The sequence below is a fragment of a genome, unplaced genomic scaffold (assembly GCF_019419815.1).
Source record: "Pyrus x bretschneideri cultivar Hongxiangsu unplaced genomic scaffold, Pyrus_bretschneideri_v1 Contig109, whole genome shotgun sequence".
Classification (NCBI taxonomy): domain Eukaryota; kingdom Viridiplantae; phylum Streptophyta; class Magnoliopsida; order Rosales; family Rosaceae; genus Pyrus; species Pyrus x bretschneideri.
In genome coordinates this window covers 438,414-463,048 of record NW_025999401.1, presented here as the reverse complement: position 1 = coordinate 463,048, position 24,635 = coordinate 438,414, and the positions used below count along the sequence as shown (strand labels likewise).

At 36.7% G+C, this 24,635-nt stretch overlaps 1 protein-coding gene and 1 long non-coding RNA gene across 2 annotated transcripts; one reads left to right on the top strand and one right to left on the bottom strand.

Moving 5' to 3' along the window:
- Positions 1-3,499: 3,499 nt before the first annotated feature.
- On the bottom strand, positions 3,500-4,933 carry LOC103964223 (acyltransferase Pun1-like). The gene has a single exon (XM_048572107.1). It carries the CDS (start codon positions 4,931-4,933, stop codon positions 3,500-3,502), a length of 1,434 nt encoding a protein of 477 aa, XP_048428064.1.
- A 9,004-nt stretch (positions 4,934-13,937) lies between these two features.
- Positions 13,938-24,261, top strand: LOC125471565. Its single transcript, XR_007253682.1, has 4 exons — positions 13,938-14,159; positions 14,391-14,703; positions 15,704-15,727; positions 23,867-24,261. It is a non-coding gene; the product is annotated as an uncharacterized LOC125471565 (long non-coding RNA).
- Positions 24,262-24,635: the final 374 nt, after the last annotated feature.

Sequence of the window (24,635 nt, the reverse complement as noted above, 5' to 3'; positions counted from 1 at the left end):
CTGAGAGGCAACTTGTTCCATTTGAGGATGGATTATTACTTAAGACCATGCATTTCGAAGTAAGTTGGAATACGTACCATTTGTTGTTCTAATTCCTACAATCAAGTCTGGATCATCATTTAAAGCTGGGTAGTTGAGTCACTTTGATTACCATCGCATAATCTTTGGAATTATGAAAAAAGATCCACTGTCATGATGACGAACGCCTTCGTTTTATGTGGTAACGTTTTCCACACATTTTATTAATTATCATCAATCTTCGTGTATATCGACCCCGAGATACGTATCTCTTCAATTTCAACAGTGATATCTCTTGGTGTTTTCCTTTATATAGCCTCATCAAGCAACGGTTTCCTTCAAACCCTTCCCATTTTCCGCCATGATGCATATGCCTTATTCGCCTAACTTTTAATCCTTTTCTGAGTTCTTGCAACTTGTCCTATAACATCCATCCCCTCATAAGGCTTCCATGTGGTCTATACGGAAAGGTTGGATCTGCACGAGGCGTGGGGACCCGATGAAGGGCTCCTCCTTTGCCACTTTATTCCTCATCTGATGTTTGTTGACGGTGATGGCGGTGGTTCTTCATTCAAACACTCGCCCATATGTTCATCATGTGGTTTAAGTGTTTGAAATCTCGTTGAGATACCACATCACCCATTCTCTTATCGCTAGACACCTTGTGCAAAACATGTACTGGTGTCCAGTCCTTTTGAGATAATGAGGTTTCCTTGTAAATTCTTCGTCTCCAAGCTTCTCCATCTCCTCCATACATGAACAACAACGGTGGTGAATCTCCATCAAAATATTTTCCCTCAATGTAGTATCGTGTGCGACTGTGCGATATGCAGTTAGTCTCAAAAGCCAAAGTGGATTACGATGCGACTTTTTCTCCTTTTACTAGACTAGACACTATAAGGACCCTCATTGCACTTGCAGCTTATATTGGAAATTATATCAACTTAATGTTAAGTCAGCCTTCTTAAAAGGTGAGCTAAATGAAGAAATTATGTGGATCATCCTGAAGGATTCATTGTTCCAAGTTCTGAACATAAATTGTGCAAGGTCACCTAGAGCTTGGTATGAAGAGATCAACCCGTACTTGCTTAAATGTGGCTTTCAAATAAGTCCTAATGATGCCACTTTGTACATCAAATTCAAACAAGGAGATAATAACTCATTGTCTCCATCTAGGTTGATGGCGTTGTGTATACTGGAAGTAGTATGAACTGTTCGATGAATTCAATGCTAACATGATGAAAATGTATGAGATGACAGACCTTGGATTGGTATATCACTTCCTAGGATTGATAATCATTCAATTTAAGCATGGAAATCTTCATAAATCAAAAGAAATATGCATTGGCTCTTCTTGAAAAGTTTGGTTTGAAAGATTGCAAACATGTGAGTATTCCTTAGCAGCGAATGAGAAGCTAAAGAATGATGATGCGAGTGAACTTGTAGTTAAAGCAATATATAGGCAAATTGTTAGGAGTTTGTTAGATCTTACTGCAACAAGGCCTGATATAACGTTTGGCAATGGAATTTCTCTTATGCATTTGTGAAGCAACACAATGTTGCATTGTCAATTGCTGAAGCTGAGTATGTTAGTGCTTCAGAAGCTACAACTTAGGCAGTTTGGCTAAGGTTTGTTCTTGAGGATGTTAGAGAAGAAAAAACTGATGCAACTGCCTTGTACTATGACAACACATCTACCATTGCAATGACAAAGAATCATGTCTTCCATCAAAGATCAATATCACAGAATACCATTACATCCGGGATACCTTGCAAAACAGCATATTCAATCTTGTTTTCTACAAGTCCGAGGAATAATTGGCTGATATCTTTACAAAAGTTTTTCCAAATAACAGTTCTTATATGCTCAAGAGCATGCTTGGAGTCAAATCTGCAACAACCTTAGAAGGGAGTGTTGAAGAATAAACTTGTCCGCATATCACATTGCTTGGAGTTGAAGGTTTCTTCTGGTTTTATTTGAATTTGTTCTCAAGGAATGTATTGTTCTTAGTTCAATGTATGGCTAAGATTAGAACATCCCATTGCCTTTTATTTTGCCACCTGTCATTTTAGTTAAATTGTTTAAGTGAGTCATGTTTAGCTCACGTGGGGTACTTTTTTTTCCCGTTGGCTCGTGTGGAGTCACAACGGTCACTTTTGTCCTTTGCAAAATAACTCACTCGTGTGAATGATTATGCAATAGAATCCAATGAGCAACGAACTCCTCCAATTCTCAGTTCCCTCATACTTCATTTCTTAAAAAATAAATTTCCTGTTTTATGATTTAAAACCTAAAAACACTAACACAAACGTTGTAGTCTCTGAAGTTTCGGAAGCAAAATTAAAACCGTGGGGGGTTTTTGTATAACCATAAGATAGTTGCAGATGATGGTTTTATAACAATGGATCATAATAAATAGGCGTGTTGAAATTGATCATACTTTCATTTATATTGTGGACAATATATGTTTTCATATTTCAGTAAGGTCGTATAAATATTCCAAAAAAGTCGTATTTTACACTAAGATCATGAATTAATTAAACACACGGTAAAGAAGAAAAGAGGAGCTTTTCCATCAAACGTTGAAGGTGATTTTCACAATCCTTAATGAAAATATAGCAAGTTGTACACTCTTACTTAGTTCTTACAACATTTCAAATTGTTTTCCAACGACTATTCTAAATGGATCAACTATATGAACAACACTTTTACCTGATTATCAAAAGGAAATGTTGGGAAATTACAAGAAAATTCTAAGAAGCACGTAAACAAATAGGCTGAGGTGTGGGGTATCTCGCTCTCTTTAAAGATATTCAAGCCCATTGTGGTTTTGCAAAAGTTCACAAACCGGTGCAGCAGTATACCTTTTGACTTGTCCCCTCTAGAATATAGCAGCCCAACTAAATTGTGTTTGACTCAAACCTTTTTGCACAAAAAATAGAAGAGTCCAAAGCTCCACCAAAGAACACCCTTCTTTGGCAATATAAGTAAAAGATAGAAAGTATGGAGGTAAAAAGATTGTAGTTGTTAGAATTTGATAGTGGGATAATAAATAAAAAGATAATGGGAAAAATGCTGATACTTATATGTTTATTATTACCCTTGATGAATAGGGTAATATACACAACTTAACAAAAAAAAAAATATTCCAAGAGTAACAAAAGATGAAAGGCTAAAGACTCCATTTCTATTTTCCACCAACCAGAATAAAGACAAAAAAACTTACTTTCCTACTAACAACCAAATAATGACAATTATAATCAATTTAATTTATTTAATATTAAAAATGAACCAACAGGAAACCACAATACTCCACATCACTGTTTTTAAATTGATTTGCATTTGGATTTGCATTTGAATCCTTTTTTTTTTTTCTTTTTTTTTCTTTTTTTTTTTAAATAACAAAGGGGATAGCTTTATTGAAAACTTGGAAGATATCAATCAACATACTGGAGTCAGAATCCATGTATCTATCAGTGTTTAACCAAGGGAAATGCTGGGGTTCACGGAACCAAATGCAAGAAGCTCCGGATTAGATTCAAATATGGCCATTTCTTGTTCATCCAAGGTCACCCACGCTTCGATACCATCGTGCTGTTTTGTGTCAGCCAACAGAATTAGGTTCTTTCTGACACCTGGGCTGGTGACCCACGCAGGTTTCCCCCAACCAAAATCGATTTCATACAGAGGAAGCTTGCACAGACTCGTGGCCCAAAATCCATATAAGCCCTTATTTCTCTTATAAAGATCCGCCCTTTCTCTCTGAGACTCAGATACCACCAAGAATCCCTCCTCGCCTTTAAATCTGTTGGCCTTCTTGGCCCGAAAGTCTGTCAATCCTTGCATGATTTTGCTCACTAACTCGGGTAGTTCGGTCTCATTTTCTTTGAATAACAATGGATGTGACCAAAACCAATTCCCCATGACATTTTCCAGTATCTCCGGGACAATACTTCTTCGCAAGCTTATCATCTGGGTCAGCACCATTGGTCTCATCCAACTCTCAGGCTTGAAATGACGGGAAGCTGCAATAGAACATTTCAATATGATAGCCAAAACTAGATTTATGTTTGATGGGATGAAGGTCTGGACTACACCCCCATTATTAGACTTGAGGCTGGCTATCTTCGAAATATCGAATACAAGCCTTCTTGTAGTTAAACTTTGGATTTCCATGCTGGCGTTGATGGATGGCAAGGACAACTCTCTAGGAGGCAACAAAGACCCTCCAGTAAACTCCGGTGGCACCAATTGAGCTCCGAGCACTCTATCTTCGCAATTTATCGCTGCCCATGTTCGCATGAATGTGTGGAGTGATGTTCCATCTGCAAGCTTGTGTGAAGGTGATGCAGCAACAACAATTCCTCCACAGTTGAAAACGCTGATTTGAATAAACAAAAGTACAGATCCCAAGGCTTCTTGGGCGATTTTAGGATCATTATCGGGGATAAAGTTGGTGAGTAATTTGATATCAGGTTGTTTGAGAAAGTCTGAAAGCTGGCAGTTAACCCGGGCTTCAAGAAAATGAGCCCCTTCATCGTTGCACTCCACCAATGCAGGGCTTTTGAGCCGGCCAGCCAGTGGATAGAAGTGAACTAAAGCTTTTGATAAAGACTCTTGCAACCGTTCAGATTTTGTCTCTGAAGTTTCGGCAGCAAAATTAGAACCGTTGGGGTTTTTGTATAACCATATGATAGTTGCAGTTAAAGTAGAAGGAATAAGTTGGTCCAGAAGAGAGAGCTTGAGAAATCTGTTGTGATGAGGAGTTGGAGATGATGGTTTGATGATCTTTCTTGAGGTGATTTCTACCAGTGAATGGATATTACAACTGAATAATATTCCATGTCTAATGGGATGGAGACTTCTTCTATAGGTGGTTACTATTCTCCGAAACTTTGAAAGAAAAATCACCATAGTTTGGTGCTCTAGAGTGCTAAGGTAGAAAATTAATTAGGAGGAAGAAGTTTGCGAGAAAGAGAGAGCTTGAAGATGTCCTTATAGAAAAGCATAGGGAATGTTTGTACTCCACATCCTTGAATAATTTCTCTGTTTTTATTTTTTTAGTGTTCATTGACCAGAAAGAAATACCGGGAAACATGCATCTGATAGTTTCTTATAGAATGGTGTTATACCCCCACCTTATATTCCCACCCTCCATAAAAAGTTAAAAAACACATAACCTCTTCCTCACCCACCAATCTTCCCTAAACAACCCTACATATTTTTTTGTTAGATTTAAAAAAGACATATAATTTTGAAAAGCAATTATTATTAAGACCATAGTTAGTTACAACAATGGAGGATGGGTGTCATTCTCGCTGACGTGAATTTGTTCTCATCATCTCTTTACACCCCAGCCAAACTGCCAAATACACCCCCAAACCCTCAGCCCAATATCACCACCCCCCAAAACCCCATCTCAAACGTACCAAAACCCTCAAAAACCACGCCATACCAACACCTAGTTCCCCACTTTGGTCACCAACCATCGCAATACCACCACGCCTCAAAACCGCTCTGGTGCATAATCCTATCATTATCCACTTTAATATTAATCTTCTGTGAAATCTTCCATGAAATCCTCTTTGAAACCACAGGGACTGATTAGACCTCTATGAATTACGAGCTTTATGTGAATCCTAACTAAACAATGAAACTAACAAGCTGAGTTCGGATTTTGATTTGAAAAGTAAAGTAACTTAAAATGCAAGAGAATGTAAATATGAACAATAGAATGATTCGGAAACGATGGGAATAGAACTAGGGATATCAATTTCACCATTACAAGCCAATTCCATGAAAATTAAGTCAAAACGCATTCAACTCTCCAATCTGCAACTAGGGTTCGTTTTACACATTTATGATCATCCATTTGATGTGTGGTTGTGATCAAGCACTCTTAATCTGCAACCTAGTTGTGATATTCAACTTAGATTACTAAATAAGAATCCATTAAGAACAAGAAAACTTCAAAGAACCAAAGAAATCACATGGCAATATGTATGCATAGCAGTCTCTTCATTCATTCACATGTCTACCAAGATTGAGCATAATGTTTACTAAAACCTCGATCAAATAGTTCATAAGTAGCCCTAATGGTGATCAAACATTAAGATTATCAAACAAATTAGACTATAAAACCGGTGAATGAAATACGAACACAGATTGGTAATTGAATACTTTAACTTAATAACATAGAGTAGTTTTGCAAAGCTACATCGAAATCTCCATAAATGAACTTAGTTACAAATCGTGTTCACATAAATTAAAACAAAAATACACAACATGAGTGGAGATTCAAGAGAGGAAAACCCTTGAAGCAATCCTAATGTAGAACTTCTCCAAGAACAGCCTTCTCCCGTGAGTCTTCCGTCCTCCTCAAAATGTATACAAGGCAAGTCTTTGTATCTGGTCCAAGAGGCTCATGGGCATCCCCCAAGAAGGAGCTCCTGTTTTTTGTTGTGGATAGAATAATATATGGGGTTCGGATGGGATTCCCCAGCTCTGCTTTTCAAACACATGAAAGACAGCTTTGCACACACCCATGCTCTGCTGTCTTTCCACAGCTTTGCACACCCATGCTTTATTGGATAGAATAATTTTGGTTTCATTGAGTGGTCCGGAACCCAATGTTGTTGGATTTCATTGAGTGGTCTGAAATCATATTCCTTGACTTCATTGATTCGTTGGATTCAGTCTAAATTGAGAAAGCTTCAGAGATGTAGGCTTCGGTTGAACTGTGTTGCTCTAACCCTGCATTTTGGTGTATTGTATGAGTTATTAATTAATGTGATTATGGAATGGTGTTGGAAAGCATGTGTGTGTGTGTGTGTGTGTGTGTGAATGGCAAGATGACTGTAGTGTGGAACTCTATGTTTTCTGCTAGAAAGTGTTTTACGAGAAGTTCAGAGTTTAACAAATGGTGAACTACGAATGGCTTGATCCCGTCTGAGGGTACGAAGGCAATCTAACGAGGAGGTTAGATGCAGTCATAAAGTATGCGAAAATTACTACATAATTCGAATCTTGAGTTGTGCTTTGTCCATATCCCGAAGGCGGGGTATGTTAGATATACGAGTATTGGTGACATCACGTGTCGATCCAGATGTATGTTGGGATCGAGGCATGACATCAATGGTACTAGAGACAAAGTTTCTTTGGAGGGCTTGCGTGCCGGGTAAAGTTAAGATTTGTGTTTGGCGAAGTTGTTCGAATGCTCTATCTACAAGAGTTAATCTTTTCAAGAGGTGTATCATGCCAACATGTTTATTTTGTAATGAAGAGGAAGAAACCATTGAACACATCATGAGATACTGTCTCATGGCTGCTGCAGTGTGGTTTGCGAGTCCGTTGGGACTCAAGGGGAGAGATCGACGACAAGATGGTTGGAATGATTGGTTGGCAAACAAGGCATCTTCTTTGGCACGAGAAAGTTTTGACTTATTGCTAATGACTGTCTAGAGTATCTGGAAGGAAAGAAATGCATTCGTATGGACTGGGAAGGTCATGCCACCATGGAAATTCAATATAGGACAACAGCTTGGCTACATGAGTTCAAGAAATGGCATGGGAAGAAATTCATAAGCTCTCGTGAGGGGCAGAAGTGGAAGAAACCGGTGAATCATTGGCTTAAATGTAATTTCAATGGGCCCTGGGTGGAGAATGAAGGAATCAGCGGGGTGGAAGTTATTGTTCGTGACCATTTGGGTGAGTTTGTGGCGGCAATGGCTATGCAAATTCTTGGAGTGACCTCACCCCTGCACGCAGAGATGGAAGCAGCATGGGCGACGGTGCTGTTTACTCAAAAATGGGAAGCCAGTATGGTTGAGTTTGAAGGTGATGCAAGTTTGGTTATTGCAACTTTGAATTTGGTACAGGACGCTCTTTTTCCCTCAGATCGGATTGAAATCCCCAGCTAAGTGTTTATCAAGGCCCACTGTTGGGCATCCTATCCTTTGATATGTAAGTGTTTCGATTTTACGAATCAATGAATCTTGAACTTTCTCAAAAAAAAAAAAAAAAAAAAAAAAACACAATTTTCACTATTATATTTAAATAATAAATGATGATATTTTCTAAAATGAGAGAGAAACAGAGAGAGAGAGAGAGAGGTGCCAAATAGCTGAAACTTGAGACCATCTTAAAGGAAACGTCAAATTATAATAATCAAATTAAAATTAATGGATGACGTGGCAACTGAAGTCTTATGTCAAATTTTATGTTTTTCTAACCGAATTGTCAAATGTTATTTCTTATTAAAATAGATCTTTAAATGGTTGTCATTATTATAAAAAAATGTTGAAACAAAAATTTTATTGGTTGAAATGTTAGTGGAAAATGAGAATTTTAGAGAACCAATTACAATTACCATAATAAAACTAGATGAATAGTATTAGCATCTTTCTGCTTTTGGCCTCTTCTAATTGTTCCTTACAGTTTAGCATCTAATTATTTTGGTAAGGTTTGGAAAGGACAAATAAACTGATAAAGTAGGATCACCACCCTCCTTTCACTAACAACTTGTTTGTATAATTGGACTTCAGAAATATTAACTTATTAGTTGGATAAAGTTCATATATAAAGTTGACTTCATTTAAGCTTATTAGCTTGTCACGCTAACCATTTTTAGATCATGCCAGTTGTTTTTATTTGATTTATTTAATCCAATAACAGAGATTAAAAAGGATGTGTAAAAAACAAAAAATTATGGTGGAAATCAGCTCTAAGAAAAATTTAAAACATACACAATTACACATTGCAAATTACATCCAAAAAGAGACACATCTAGATTACATTTTTCTTTCAATGTACACATTGAAACACAGGTGTTGCAAAAGACTCATAGAGAAACAAAAACAATATCACAAATCCACCCAACAACGTCGATAGTACCATGCTGCCATTGTTGCGTCCTCTTTCTTTCTTTCTTTCTTTTCTGCTCGGTATCTCTATTCGGACTCTTCGAAACTCAAACAACTCTTTTTAAATTTTTTGGCAAACTAAAAACAACTCTTTTTTTTTTTTTTTTTATTAAGTAGCGAAGAGACAAATGAAGAATAATAAAGTGGCAACATCCGCAGTATGGAGTCTGAAGTTCTATTGTAATATTGATGAGTTTAGAAATATTAATATTTTAGCTAGATTAAATCGACATATAGCATCTTTTTGTTTTTGGCCTCTTCTAACTAGACCTGGTATTTGTGTCGTATTTTCTGTGTTCGTATCATTTTCGTATCATATCCGATATCTTAACGGGTCGTGTCGTGTAACATCCGTTAAAATAAACGGGTAAAATAACCCGACCCGAAATCAATCCGATAATATTAACAGATAATATGACCCGACTCGTTACTCGTTAAGGAAAATATATTTTAAACCAATAAATAATCAAATAAAAAACATAATACTAAATATGTATATACATACCATATTATCACATTCAAAACATGAAAACGCATTTGTCTTTCAAGTATTACATATTTACATACCCAAAATAAAAGCATAATAAATAATAAAAAAAACAATAGAACATTACAAAATATCAAATGTTCAAAATATTTGCAAAATTAAGGGAGTTATGTTTCAAGGTTTGGAACCTTGCACATTTTCTTACAATCAAACTCTTCAATTTTCATCAATCACCATGGGAAACAGTATTGGAACTTTGGCTTGATATATTATCTTCAAGAGTTATATTGATGATATTTTCAGTGAGGCTTTCTACATTAGCACTCTCTTCTCAATTATCCTATGGTTATTGTTTAAGTAAAGTCTTTAATCGTTTTTTTTAATTAATGTAGAAGTGTGAAAAATATAGAAAAAAATATATAAATGCTCGTAATGACAAGCTTTACAACTTTCGTAAAAGGCTTAACTTTGAAATGTGCCACTATAATCATATAAATCATAGATTAAAATTTAACTGTTGATTGTTATTTACATTTATGCTTCATTTTTCTCATCAAATTTTATTTTTTCAGATTTTATTTTTTGAAAACATGATATATTAGAGGATACAAGAAGATAAATGATTTGGATCGTTGATATTTAGTTCAGAGTTTTACCGTTAGTGAAAATATTGCTTGGTGTATACAAAGTCTCTACAAACTATATAACATCGACTCATATTTCAATTAACCATAAATATCGAGACATGGTATCAAAGATCCAAACCATTCATCTTCCTATATCCCCCAGAAGATCAAGTTTTCAAAAAAGAAAATTTTTAAAATGAAATTCAATATAAAGAATAAAGCCTAAACGACAATTGACGGTTAAATACAAATTTAAGGTTTATGGATTATAGTGTCAGATTTCGAAGTTGACCCATTCACGAAAGTTGTAAAGCTTGTCACTACAAGTGATTGTATTTTTTTATTTTTTTTACATTTCTTACACTTCTACAAGAATTATTATTAATTTTATTACTTTTACACTCAAATAAAAAACACTATTCATGACGGTTTAGAGGGTTTTAAAAATCCAAATGATAATGTAAGTGTAACCATTGTTTACTCGTGGAGGAATGATGAATCACGAGTGTTTATATATTCTTTCACATTTTTCATACTTGTAGGGATGTCTTATTTCCTATACTAATACCATACTAGTTGATTTTAATTTTAGACAACAACAGGTTAAGTAAAATTTATCCTATTAATGATAATAAGAAACTCTCATAATAAAAATAAATAAATAAATAAAACTTAGTTTTTTTAACTTAATAGAATAATAATACAAAAATATATATTTAATATAGAATATACCAATATATACAATATGGCTATTGTATTTTATAATAAATTTTTTAGTAATTAAACTTTCAAATTAGAATTTATTTTTCTTAACGGGTCAAAACGGGTTACCCACGTGTTACCCGCGTGTATACCCGTTAAGTACCCATTATTAAGGGTTCTTAACGGGTCACCTAATGATGACCCGATTAATTATTGTATTAATCCGAAACCCATTATTTTCGTGTCGTGTCATCGTGTCGTGTAAGAAACTGCTGGATCTACTTCTAACCTTTCCTTGCAGTTTAGCATCTAATTTTTTGGTAAGGTTTGGAAAGGATAAATAAACTGATAAAGTATGATCACCACCCTTCTTTCACTAACAACCTATTGGTATAATTGGGCTTCAGAAATATTAACTTATTAGTTGGATAAAGTTCATATTTATGGTTGATTCATACAAGCTTACTAGTTTGTCAGGCACACCCTTTCTGTACCATGTCAGTTGCTTTTGTTTGATAATGAAAGAAATTAAAAAAGGGTGAGTAAAAAACTAAAAATGGTGTGTGAAAATCAGCTCTAAAAAGAATTGAAACACAGGTGTTTCAAATCTATGTGCCCTACCCATACATATGATTGCAACTACACTGCTGCAGAAACACTGCTGCAGAAACACTGCTGACACGCAACTAGTGTTGCCCAAAACAAATCCTAGGACCAAATCCAAATGGCATGTAAACCTGGGGACACTTGCAAGCCCCAAGAATTCCATGTTCAAATCTTTTCGGATTGAATTCAAGGGCATCAGAGCCCCAGATTTCAGGCTGTTGCTGCAGTACTGGGACTGGAATCTGAATGTTTGTTCCTTTCGGAATTACAGTGTTTGTTCCTTTCGGAATTACAGTGTTGTTGAGCTCAATGCCGTCAAGGGCTTGCCTTACAACAAAAGAAGCTTTAATGAAAAAGAGATTGAGCCAACTTTTTTTTAACCAAAAACAACCATAAACTTTTATTTAACCAAAAAGAGTTGAGATTTAACCTTCTATTTAGGCCTAATTGGATAAATGGTTCCCGTGGTGATAAGGTAATCGGAAAGTAGCTCCCGTGGTAAAAAAAATTAGGATTTAAACCCTCGTGGTGTAGTCCGTTAGCAAATTTAGTTCAAAATGATTTTTCCGTTAAATGTTTGTTATATGCAAGGGTAAAATATACATTGACGTATGCCTTCTTCTTCCTTGTCTCCTTCCTCGTCTCTCTACTTTTTGATTACTTATCACCACGGAGACTGTTTATCCGATGTGTGGATGGGCAATTCATAGTTCGAAGAATTTAGGTGTGGATGGGTATGCCAATGGAAGGGAGCTGCTTTACCATGGAAGTAGAAGACCCATTAGGACCAGGATTTCGGAGGGTAGGGATAACCATGATGGTATTGAGCTATCTGGGCCGTCGGATAACGATGCCAGGGATTGGAATTGTAGAGGGACAAGTGGGGATAGAATTGGGAATGAAGGAAGAGGAAGGTGTGGGGAAGATGGGGTTAGGTTTTGGCTCAATGGGTTAGGGTTAGGGCGGTATGCGCCGGTGTTCGAAATTCATGAGGTGGATGATGAGGTATTGCCCATGTTAACATTGGAGGACCTCAAGGATATTGGAGTTAGCTCCCTCATCTTCGTCTTTCCACACACTCAAGGGAGATGAGGAAGCTAGCTTCGATAATGTGAATGAGGGTGTAGGCAAACCAAGCTAACTTCGATGATAGCAAAGTCGGGGAATGGAACAAGGAAAAGTTTAGGGAATTTGAGTCACGCATCAAAATACGTTTTTACCTTTGTATTTAACGAACATTTAGTGTAAAATCATTTTTGGACTAAATTTGGTAACGGACTACATCTACACCACAAGGGTTTAAATCCTAATTTTTTTACTACGAGGATTACTTTCCGATTACCTTATCATCACGGAAATCATTTATCCGATTAGGCCTTCTATTTATGTACCAGCCCTATAAACATTAAAAGCATGAGCCGAATTAAAGCCCAATCCGCAATAAAATCTTTTTTCATAATTACCCATAACAGATCCTAACCGAAGCCCGTTAGCCAATTCACAAATATTATGAGATAATTGCTAGCCGACCCCAATAGGCTCTATTTATTTACTTTTATTTCCTGCTATTCCCCTCAATCAAACCAAGAAGCATTTACCCACCATCTTCATCCTCTCTTTTCCGTTTCTCTCTCTACTTATTCATCTCCTTCTTCTCCCTCCGCCATAACAATCAGTTAGCCACCTTCTTCCAGAATCGAACCCAAATACAAAGGCTATATGGATCTCAAAGAAGCAAATGGTGATTTTGAAATGAGAAGTATCAAATTTAATGAAAATTTAAGTCTCAGAGGCCATGAAAACAAATTGAAATCGACAATATTACAGAACAAGAATTTAGATTCTTGCTTAACCAGTGCCCGGCTCGAACTAGGAAATTAGTCTTATATCCATCTTGAAAAATATGCATAAATATCTCAAGAATTCCTTCAATTAGTACGGAATTTAAACCATGCATCCATTTTCTAGAGTAAATCAAGCACGCATGATATTGATGATAGATTGAATTGAATCATTTTATTGATGGCGACAGTGTGTAACATTTTTCGAAGATAAAATGAGGGGAAAGGTGATGATAGAGTTCTTTGCAAATTTGTGTAACAAATTCCAAGAAATGAAAAGGAGATTTGTGACAGATTTTTGCAGATTAGGAGGAAGAGGGGTGATGAGAGAATGCATGGAACCCAGACGCACCTAGAGAGAGAAGGTTATAGCAATGCTTGTTGTTTGTTGGTGTGGCACTCTCGCTCTATATTTTTAACTGGACGGTTTAACAAAACATTTTTGGTATTGTTTACTTTTAACGAAAAATCAAATTTATATTTTTTTTTTAGTACTATTTATTATACTTTTAAAAATGACATTTTATGAGAAGTGAAGTTTTTTTGAACTTTTCGTTAATTTGCCTTATTTTTTATGAATTAGTGAGACATGACAAATACATGCTTGTAATAGAAAATAACGCATTTGTCACGTTTATATGGAGAATATACCACAAAGTTTTAGAAATAGTGTTTATATTGTTCTATTCCATAAATAGTATGGGTTATTTTGCTTTTTTCTTTTCCTTCCCTTTTCATGTTTTTTTGTTGTTCTTCTCAGGTTCTCCTGCTCTCGCGTATCGTTTTCTTTCATTTTTGAACCCTTGATATGTTTTATTTTGCTACCATTTGCTCCTTTTTGGGTCTGCAGGTGTGCGGTGACTTTGTTGGGGGGGAAAATTCATCAACCAGTATGGGTTATTTGGGTTGGTGCATTGGGTCGACAGATTTTTAACTTGCAAGAGCTAAATTCTCCTAGTGAGTTGTCTGCCTTTCTCATTACAGGTCTTTGGTTTTGTTTTCTGTGGTTTTCAATTATGCGAATGGGTTTCCTGTTTAGGTATGTGTTTTGAAAATTTGGGGGTTTTATTGTTGTCTTAAGTTTTTGGGTATGGGTTTTCAATTTTGTTCCGTGTGAATTTTTTCTATGCTTTTGTTCTTGGTTTCGTTGGAAGCTGATCTTGGGTTGTTTGGTGCTTTTGTGTGCAGGTTTGGAAGCTTTGTGTGTGTTAAAGGTGAGTGTTTTTTCGTTCTCTCTTTGGGGGTTTTCCAGAGGTGGATTTTTTTATTTTTGTGTGTTCTGAGTCCTGATTCAACACCATAAGATAAATGATTAATCATAATTTTTTTATGAAGCCCCAATTGAATCTAAAGTGAGTAGCTTTGCACACACACCTTGAATTTATACATGAAGAACGAAGTTTTATATTGGGAATCCATGATTTGTTTTTCGCAGTTTGTTGTTCCTTTTGACAGGAAGAGCTTGGTGAAAAATGGTTTCCTCTTTATTTTCATAATTGAGGTATGCATGTATTCGTATTTTTCTTTACCTTTTCTTCCTTTTATTTTTTTTTGGGAGAAAAATGATTTCTCCTAAGGATTTGAAGCCTTGGTAACAGTTTAGTTGCTTTATAAGATGAAAAGTACTGATTGAGAGATGGTTTTACAGTTTTATGGTCAAATTTTTGTTAGAAATTGCTGACTGAGATTACTGTCGTCTCAACATTTGTTTTCTTATGATTTCTAGGCTTTTAGATTAAAAATGTTAGCTTTGATACCTCGAGTTTTCAGATGTTTTCCATGTAGATGAAACATCTAGCATGATAAAGATCCAAGTAGATTGATCATAAGGGTATTTAATTTTTTATATTTTTTATGTTAACATTTATTATTCAAATAAAAAAGCGACACAAAAAATGTATGACAATATTACTTCAGCTATCATCGCTAATCAATATCACAATGTAGTATTATTTTCTTCATGTAAAAAAAGATAGATTTACCTCTTTGTTAACTATTGTGCTTAGCATTTTTTAAAAAGAAAATTTATATATTCATTTTAGATAAAGATTTTGTGAGAAAGTACTAATATTTAACAGTTGGAACTGACTCAAACATGGCTTCTTTCTTGCTCTGACTTCTGAGGGGGAAAGCAGGAATGTAGATTATGGAATCCAAGTTTTTATAATGCACTTTGTAGAGAATTGATTTTAAACGAAGTGGTTAGATTTTTTAAAGGTCATGCAGGTTTTATAAGTGTCAAATGTTTGAGATGCAGTGTTGTTTATTTGAATCCTTAAAAGTGTTCTTCATTTAAGTATCTTTTTTTCTGAGCACGGTGTTCGTTTTAGGTGATAGGTTTGATGACAGCGAGATTTAATTCATATTTGTTTGAGTAATTTGATGTTCAAAATTTATATAACTTAGCTGGATGATCATTTTAAGAATGAACTTACAAGTTTCCTTTTGTTTTAAGTTTCGTCAAAGTCTGAACTTCGTTTTTTTGCTGCTTTTATGTGCAGGCTTGGAACCCATGTGTGTTGAAGGTAAGTCTTTTTGTCTTTTCTGTTTAAGCCTTATGCTGAAGGAAATTTTCTATGTTTCTGTGTTGTGAAAGTCATGTGTAGTGTTGTGTTTAGTTTTTGTTTGGTGTTTTAATATAAGATGTCTTTTATTGGTAATAAGCGTGGTAATGGTAAGCTTATGGTTGTATTTGTTTGTAAGAAAATGATTTTAAAAGATGTCAAGTGTTTGACATATGGTGTTATTGTGGGTTATTGGCTGAGTAAGTAATGATTGCCATCAGTGGTGGCAAAATGAAAGAAAGGAAACACAGAAGAAATGGTGTATTTCAATGGAATGATGACCTAATTTGTACACACACACACACACATACACAAAAAAAAAAAAAAAAAAAAAAAAAAAGAAAGAAAGAGAGAGAGAGATTGGTGTTAGTATGTTTTTCAAGAGACATAATATTTGTAAATTGATATTTTATAAATTATTATAGAGATTGTAAAAATAGCTGGAGACATATTTGTATCAAAACGAAAGAAAAGCGTATGTGCACCTATTTATAATTAGCATGGATCAAGCGTTTTGGTTGTGAAATTGTGTCCTTCTATTGGTTTTTCTTTCCATTTAATGATGATCAAATTTTTGTTTTATTTTTCAAGCGCTTCCCACTTTAAACATCAGCTGAGGAATTAGCTTTACTAACGTTTGCAAACTGTACGTTTCATACTAAATTAACTCCCAAGGTTGCTCGTATCATCGTCTGAGGTGTTTAGTTTTTAATTTATGCTAATTTTTATCATATGTAACTCCGAACTGTACATGTGAACACGAAAGTTCCTTGAAACAAGAAACAAGAATAACGTGTACAAAGTAATATTTTTGTGTTTAATGATTTTGGGGTTACGATCTCTTTGTAATTTGATCCTCTGATTCTATCTCCGTAAGATGTAGATTTGTTGATCCAAAGGCCGTCGAGGCTTGATCTTGGATGAACAGTTGTAAGTTTCTTCAAGGGCCTTCGTGGCTTTGATCTTGAAGGTTGATGGAAGTTTCTTCAAGGGCCTTCGGGGCTTGATCTTGAAGGTTGATGGATGAGCGGATCTTCAAGGGCTTTTGGGCTTGATCTTGAAGAACGGTTGGTTTTCTTCAAGGGTCGTCGATGCTTGATCTTGAATGAACAGTTGGTTTTCTTCAAGGGCTTTTGGGCTTGATCTTGAAGATTGATGGATGAGCGGATCTTCAAGGGCTTTTGGGCTTAATCTTGAAGAACGATTGGATGTGTGGATTTGTTGAGGTTGTTGATCCAAAGGGCCGTTGGGGGCTTGATCTTAGGATGAATGGATGATGAATGGTGAACACTTTCTTCAAGGGGCCGTTGGGGCTTGATCTTGAATTGGTGGAAGTTCTTCAAGGGCTATCGGGGCTTGATTTTGAAGGAGGATTTAACGAAGAATGAAGAGTGCTTTCTCCATTCTTCGGGATTTTCTTGAGAACTTTAGGACTTTAAGGCTTCAAGGTTTTGGTGTGTGGGGAGTATTCTCTTCCATTTTGGGAGTAGAGAAATGTATTTGTGAATTGGTTCATGCTTGATACCTTGATGGAGAAGCCTATTTATAGGCTTTGAGAATGAATCACCACCACAAAAATATTTTTTTTCCTTTCCAAGCACCATTGCCTAATTTTCCCACTTAATGCAATATTAAAATTGAAGTGGTGTAACTTATGGCCTAATTTCCCACTTAATACCATTTTAAACTTGAAGTGGTGTAACTTATGGCCTAATTTCCCACTTAATACCATTTTAAACTTGAAGTGGTGTAACTTATGGCCTAAATTCCCACTTAATGCCATTTTAAACTTGAAGTGGTGTAACTTATGGCCTAAATTCCCACTTAATACCATTTTAAACTTGAAGTGGTGTAACTTATGACCTAAATTCCCACTTAATACTATTTTAAACTTGAAGTGGTGTAACATATGGCCTAATTTCCCACTTAACACCATTTTAAACTTGAAATGTGTATGCTTTGTCATTGCCCAAATGAGAAAAACTTACTTTGATCCGTAATGGATTCAAGTGTGCTTGCCTTGTCATTGCCCAAAATGAGAAGAAAAACTTGTTTAATCCTTCAAGGGTATTTCTTCCTATTTTGTTGAGTCACACGCCATGTGTACAATTTGTACAACACGTGGCGTATGCCATGTATGCCTTGACACGTCAAAACTTTAATGCATTGGTGAACATTTGTTTCACCGAAATTTCGATGTCTACAAATGCCCCCACTTCAAGGCGCGTCGTAGACATGTTCTTGTCATGTGTAGAAGATGCGTTTTGAAGTCCCTTAATGTAGATGTCAACCCAAGGGCCGTCGAGGCTTGATCTTGAATTGGGCTGGAAATTTCTTCAAGGGCCATTGAGGCTTGATCTTGAGTTCGACTGGAAGATTTTCTGGTTTCCTCCAATCGTTGATTTTCCTTTGTGCTACTCTTGAACTGGGCAGCAGGATTCTTTTGGTCTCCTCCGAAGGTCTGAGCTTACTCTTTTTTTTCTGTTTCTTTGTTCAATCTCTCCAATTCGTATTGAAGAGGGTTAGAGGTGGATAAGGCTACGTGGAAACCCACCAAGGAAGCAATGACGGTCAACACAACTCCAGTCAAAATCCATACACGAGGCAAGGCGATTCAAACCGAAGCTTTTCGTGATCAAGAGATACGTAGACGCACTTTGAAGGAGCTTGAGGAGAAGACTTATCCATTCCCCGACTCTGACGTGGTTGCCATGTTGAAAGACTTGCTTGACAAAAAGGTGATCGACCTACCTGAGTGCAGACGGCCAGAAGATATGAACCGTACTGACAGTCCAAGGTACTGTAAATTCCACCGCTTCATTAGTCATCCGACGGAAAAGTGCTTTGTGCTAAAAGATCTCATCATGAAGTTGGCTCAGAAAGGGATCATCGAGCTAGATCTTAATGATGTGGTGAAGTCAAACTATACCATCGTCACTTCTTGCTCTTTGAACTCAAAATCTTCACCTCAACCGCTGGGGGCATGCTTCAAAACCATGTCAGTCAAGTCAAGTGAAGTTGAAGGATGGACTTATGTCACTCCAAAGAAAATGCACAAGAAACATAGGTCTCCTCTACAAGTTCACCAATCGGAAAGGGGGCAAAGCAGCTATCGTCAACCTTCAAAGCTACATGAAAGTGTTGAGGATGATGAAGTTATGACACAAAGATCGTCCGTTGCCATCACGATGCGCGATTTCTTCCCCAAAGACTTCTTCAATCACTCAGTCAAGACTCCTTACTATAAAGATTGCAAGGAATGCTTCTCTAAGATCATTTGACAAATTCACAACCAAAGCTCCTCGTTCGCACGAGCCTAAAAGGCGACAACCAAAGCTCCTCGTTCGCACGAGCCTAAAAGGCGACAACCAAAGCTCCTTGTCTGCACGAGCTGAAACTGCAAACGACACCACAAGCTCCTCGTTCGCACGAGCCTAAAAGGTGACAACAAAAGCTCCTCGTTCGCACGAGCCTAAAAGGTGACAACCAAACGCTCCTTGCCTGCATGAGCTGAAACTGCAAACGGCACCAAACCCTCCTGGCCCGCAAGAACATAAACTGTGTACGGCAAAATCATCATCAAAACCATCACTCATTTGAACTACGTCATGACTTGATCCCTCCTCAACCAAGGGTACGTAGGCAACTTGAAACTTCAAAACTTCAAGTACAGTCACATCATTAAAAAAAAAAAAAAAAAAAAGATGGGTGGATGGAGTTAAAACTCAAAAGGCCGGAGATGATTTTCAGGAATGAGTAACCTTCAAAGTGTGCATGTTAGAGGTGATCAATACCTCTATAAAAAGGAAGAGGCACTTGCTCAGAAATCGAAGGGCCGCTTATTCAAAAGTGAAGAGACATCGCTCTGCAAATCTCAAAAGCTGGATTTTCCAGCGTAAGCTGGCGACGCTTTCTCGGCTTTTCAGAGCACGGGTGCCACTTTGTCAAAAGATCACGTGGAGGTCATCATCGCAGCTACACATCTTTAGCCGACAAGCGCAAAGTTCGGTGGCGCTTTCTCTGCTTTTCAGAAAACGCGTGCAGCTTTGTCAAAAGAGACGCTCGTTGAGAAATCGAAGAGGCGTCGTTCAGAAATCAAAGAGGCGTATTCAAAGATCGAAGAGTCGTCACTATTTCAAAAAGCCGGATTTGCGGGATCAAAACGTTTGTCGACAAGGGTAAAAGAACAGTACCACCACTTGCTATTGGGAAATCCCTATATATGTCGACCTTCATCTTTTATGGCAAGGCAGACCTGCAAACAAAAAAAAAAAAATGCCCAACTCTTCCTCACCTCCGAGAGTACACTCCCAGCAAAGCATCTCAAAATGCTCAGTTTTCTTCCTCTCCGAGAATGCCCTTGCAAACAAATGACACCAAGGCAAAAGTATCTCATATCATCAAGGGCGAAAGCAAAGGTATTTCATATCATGCTTTTCCCCTATCTTTTCCTTTGCCCTTGTTCTCACCTGCCAAGACAAGGACAGAGAAAGCAATATGTCGGAACCTCCACTCAAACTTGCGCTGCCACCAAGTGATGGTCCATTCAAATGCAAGGTTTGCATTTAACTCCTGCATCAGGAACAAATACTAAAAGAGAAGATGCTAAACCTGCATAAGGAAATACCACTTCTGCAAAGGGGAGCAAGTAAAGCAAGTGAAAATGATACATTGAAGCATGTGGAGACAAGCTACAACTGCATATGCTGAACTATCCTCTAACCCTCTTCAATACGAATTGGAGAGATTGAACAAAGAAACAGAAAAAAAGGAGTAAGCTCAGACCTGCAGGGGAGACCAAAAGAATCTTGCTGCCCAGTTCAAGAGTAGCACAAAGGAAAATCAACGATTGGAGGAAACCAGAAAATCTTCCAGTCGAACTCAAGATCAAGCCTCAATGGCCCTTGAAGAAATTTCCAGCCCAATTCAAGATCAAGCCTCGATGGCCCTTGAAGAAATCACAAGCCCGATTCAAAGTGAAGTGTTCTCCACCCTTGAATCAAATTGAACTCCAGATAAAAGGAGTAAGTTCAGACCTTCGAGGGAGACCAAAAGAATCCTGCTGCCCAGTTCAAGAGTAGCACAAAGGAAAATCAACGATTGGAGGAAACCAGAAAATCTTCCAGTCGAACTCAAGATCAAGCCTCAATGGCCCTTGAAGAAATTTCCAGCCCAATTCAAGATCAAGCCTCGACGACCCTTGGGTTGACATCTACATTAAGGGACTTCAAAACGCATCTTCTACACGTGACAAGCACATGTCTACGACGCGCCTTGAAGTGGGGGCATTTGTAGACATCGAAATTTCGGTGAAACAAATGTTCACCAACGCATTAAAGTTTTGACGTGTCAAGGCATACATGGCATACGCCACGTGTTGTACAAATTGTACACATGGCGTGTGACTCAACAAAATAGGAAGAAATACCCTTGAAGGATTAAACAAGTTTTTCTTCTCATTTTGGGCAATGACAAGGCAAGCACACTTGAATCCATTACGGATCAAAGTAAGTTTTTCTCATTTGGGCAATGACAAAGCATACACATTTCAAGTTTAAAATGGTATTAAGTGGGAATTTAGGCCATAAGTTACACCACTTCAAGTTTAAAATGGTATTAAGTGGGAAATTAGGCCATAAATTACACCACTTCAAGTTTAAAATGGTATTAAGTGGGAATTTAGGCCATAAGTTACACTACTTAAAGTTTAAAATGGTATTAAGTGGGAATTTAGGCCATAAGTTACACCACTTAAAGTTTAAAATGGTATTAAGTGGGAATTTAGGCCATAAGTTACACCACTTCAAGTTTAAAATGGTATTAAGTGGGAAATTAGGCCATAAGTTACACCACTTCAAGTTTAAAATGGTATTAAGTGGGAAATTAGGCCATAAGTTACACCACTTCAATTTCAATATTGCATTAAGTAGGAAAATTAGGCAATGGTGCTTGGAAAGGAAAAAAAATATTTTTGTGGTGGTGATTCATTCTCAAAGCCTATAAATAGGCTTCTCCATCAAGGTATCAAGCATGAACCAATTCACAAATACATTTCTCTACTCCAAAATTGGGAGAGAATTCCCCAAATCCTTGAAGCTTTGAAACTCCAAAGCTCTCAAGCATCCAAATTCCCAAGAATTCCGAAGGATCAAGAAAGCACTCTTCGTTCTTCGTCAAATCTTCCTTCAAGATCAAGCCCCAACGGCCCTTGAAGAAATCCACACAACCATTATTCAAAATCAAGCCCCGACGGCCCTTGAAGAACGTGTTCATCATTCATCAACTGTTCATCCTTAGATCAAGCCCCGACGGCCCTTTGGATCAACAACTCATCCACAAACCCATACACCCATTCTTCAAAATCAAGCCCGACGGCCCTTGAAGAAAGTGTTCATCCGTTCATCCTAAGATCAAGCCCCAACGGCCCTTTAGATCAACAACCTCAACAAATCCACACATACAACCGTTCATCCAAGATCAAGCCCCGACGGCCCTTGGATCAACAAACAAATCCACACATCTATTCTTCAAGATCAAGCCCAAAAGCCCCCTTGAAGAAAACCAACTGTTCATTCAAGATCAAGCCTCAACGGCCCTTGAAGAAAACCAACCGTTCTTCAAGATCAAGCCCAAAAGCCCTTGAAGATCCGCTCATCCATCAACATTCAAGATCAAGCCCTGAAGGCCCTTGAAGAAACTTCCATCAACCTTCAAGATCAAAGCCACGAAGGCCCTTGAAGAAACTTACAACTGTTCATCCAAGATCAAGCCTCGACGGCCCTTGGATCAACAAATCTACAACTTACGGAGATAGAATCAGAGGACCAAATTTGAGAGAGATCGTAACCCCAAAATCATCAAACCACAAAAATATTACTTTGTGCACGTATTCTTGTCTCTTGTTTCAAGGAACTTTCTTGTTCACAAATTTGGAGTGGTGTAACTTATGGCCTAATTTCCCACTTAACACCATTTTAAACTTGAAATGTGTATGCTTTGTCATTGCCCAAATGAGAAAAACTTACTTTGATCCGTAATGGATTGAAGTGTGCTTGCCTTGTCATTGCCCAAAATGAGAAGAAAAACTTGTTTAATCCTTCAAGGGTATTTCTTCCTATTTTGTTGAGTCACACGCCATGTGTACAATTTGTACAACACGTGGCGTATGCCATGTATGCCTTGACACGTCAAAACTTTAATGCGTTGGTGAACATTTGTTTCACCGAAATTTCGATGTCTACAGTACCTGCATTTGTTTGTTTAAATTTGTCCATGTTCCTGTTGTAACAAACTATGTTTAAGTGGTAAATCCTATGATTGATAAAGCAAGTTCATTTTTCTTTTGAACTTGATAATATTGTTATCGATTGAGTATTACAAGTTTTTAGCTTTTTAACACCATATATTGTTTGTTTGTTCAAGATTTGTAATTTTGTCTGTGGTGCATAGCGTAAACAAATAAATGACAACTCTTCAGTTTATAAAGTTATATTTGTGGATGAAAATAAAAAGAAGACTTTATGCTTATGTCACCCGAAAAAGATAGAAGTCTTTTGTTTCTTTGTTAACTTATTAAAATTGACTTACTGAGTGTTTTTCTTTTTGGTATATGCATTTGCATTGTGGGAAAGTACTTGATTATCTGCTTCACCCTGCTTTTTCCTTCCTGGACAAGTCATTGACATTTTTTTGGCACTTTTTGTAAGCCATGTTTTAGTGTTTGTAATAGTTGGTTTCTTCTTTAGTTAGCCTTTTGCTGCTTTCGTAAAGTGTTGTGTGTTTGATAATAATTATTGTATGTTATCTATTAATGTGTGTTCGTTTATGCTACTGTCCTAATTCTCAAGGTATTTCTTTGTCAAATTTAGTTCTTTGATTGTTTTTGGTTGACTTATTTCTTTTCGAAGTTCTTCGTGTTTTTGAAGTTACACGTTTATGATGTGGTTATTGATTTTGTAACAGTCATATTGGAAATAATTTTCATGGGTTGCTGAATTAGGAATGAAAAATGAAACAAATCAGTCCTTTTTTCCATATTTGTTTTCAAATTTGTCTTATCATGATTCTTAAGTTTATAAAATTTATAATCTCTTTGAGCAGGTTAAATGGAAACCGTGAAGGTGACCCCTATTACTGAATTGCGTGCCTACACTAAAGCAGACAAAATAAAGCTTTGTGTGTGTAGAATATGGAAATCAAACATTCCTGGAATTGTTCATAAATATATACGTGACACTATACTGTGTCTTGGTTGATGAAACAGTGAGTGGTCATTGTCCTATAATTTTAATTAGGAATTTTAACAGTAATAGTTAAGTCATTGGTTTTTTTTTTTTTTTTCATCTATTAGTTTGTTAATTTCTATTTATGTTCTTATATTACTTTTTCTATTTCATTTTTTTGTGCGTATAAAGTGCTTTATAGATTTTACGTATTTTAAGTGAATCTATTTAGCTATTGTGCCAATTTAACCTCTCTGTATCAAAAAATAATGTTTTTTTTATCGTTTGTTTGCTAATTACCTTTTTAATTCTGCTCTTCTCTCCCCTTTTTTTTTTTTTTATTTTATTTTTTGGGACATAATAAGAGCAATGCGGTTGAAGCTTCTACATCAGACATTGATTACGAAGTGGTAGCCTCAAAGATTGAGGTCGGTGATTGCTATGAAATCATGAATTTTCGGACAATGAGGATTAGAGGGCAGTATAAACTTGTGCCGCATAATACCCAAGTTATATTCACTGCTAAGACAGTGTTTAGAAAACTCTCTAGCGTCTTTTTGCCCATTTGTAATGCCTCAAAATTTTATTTTAGAAAATAATTTCGGTGATAGGCCAAATTAAACTCTTGTTTATTTAACTACCGTTAA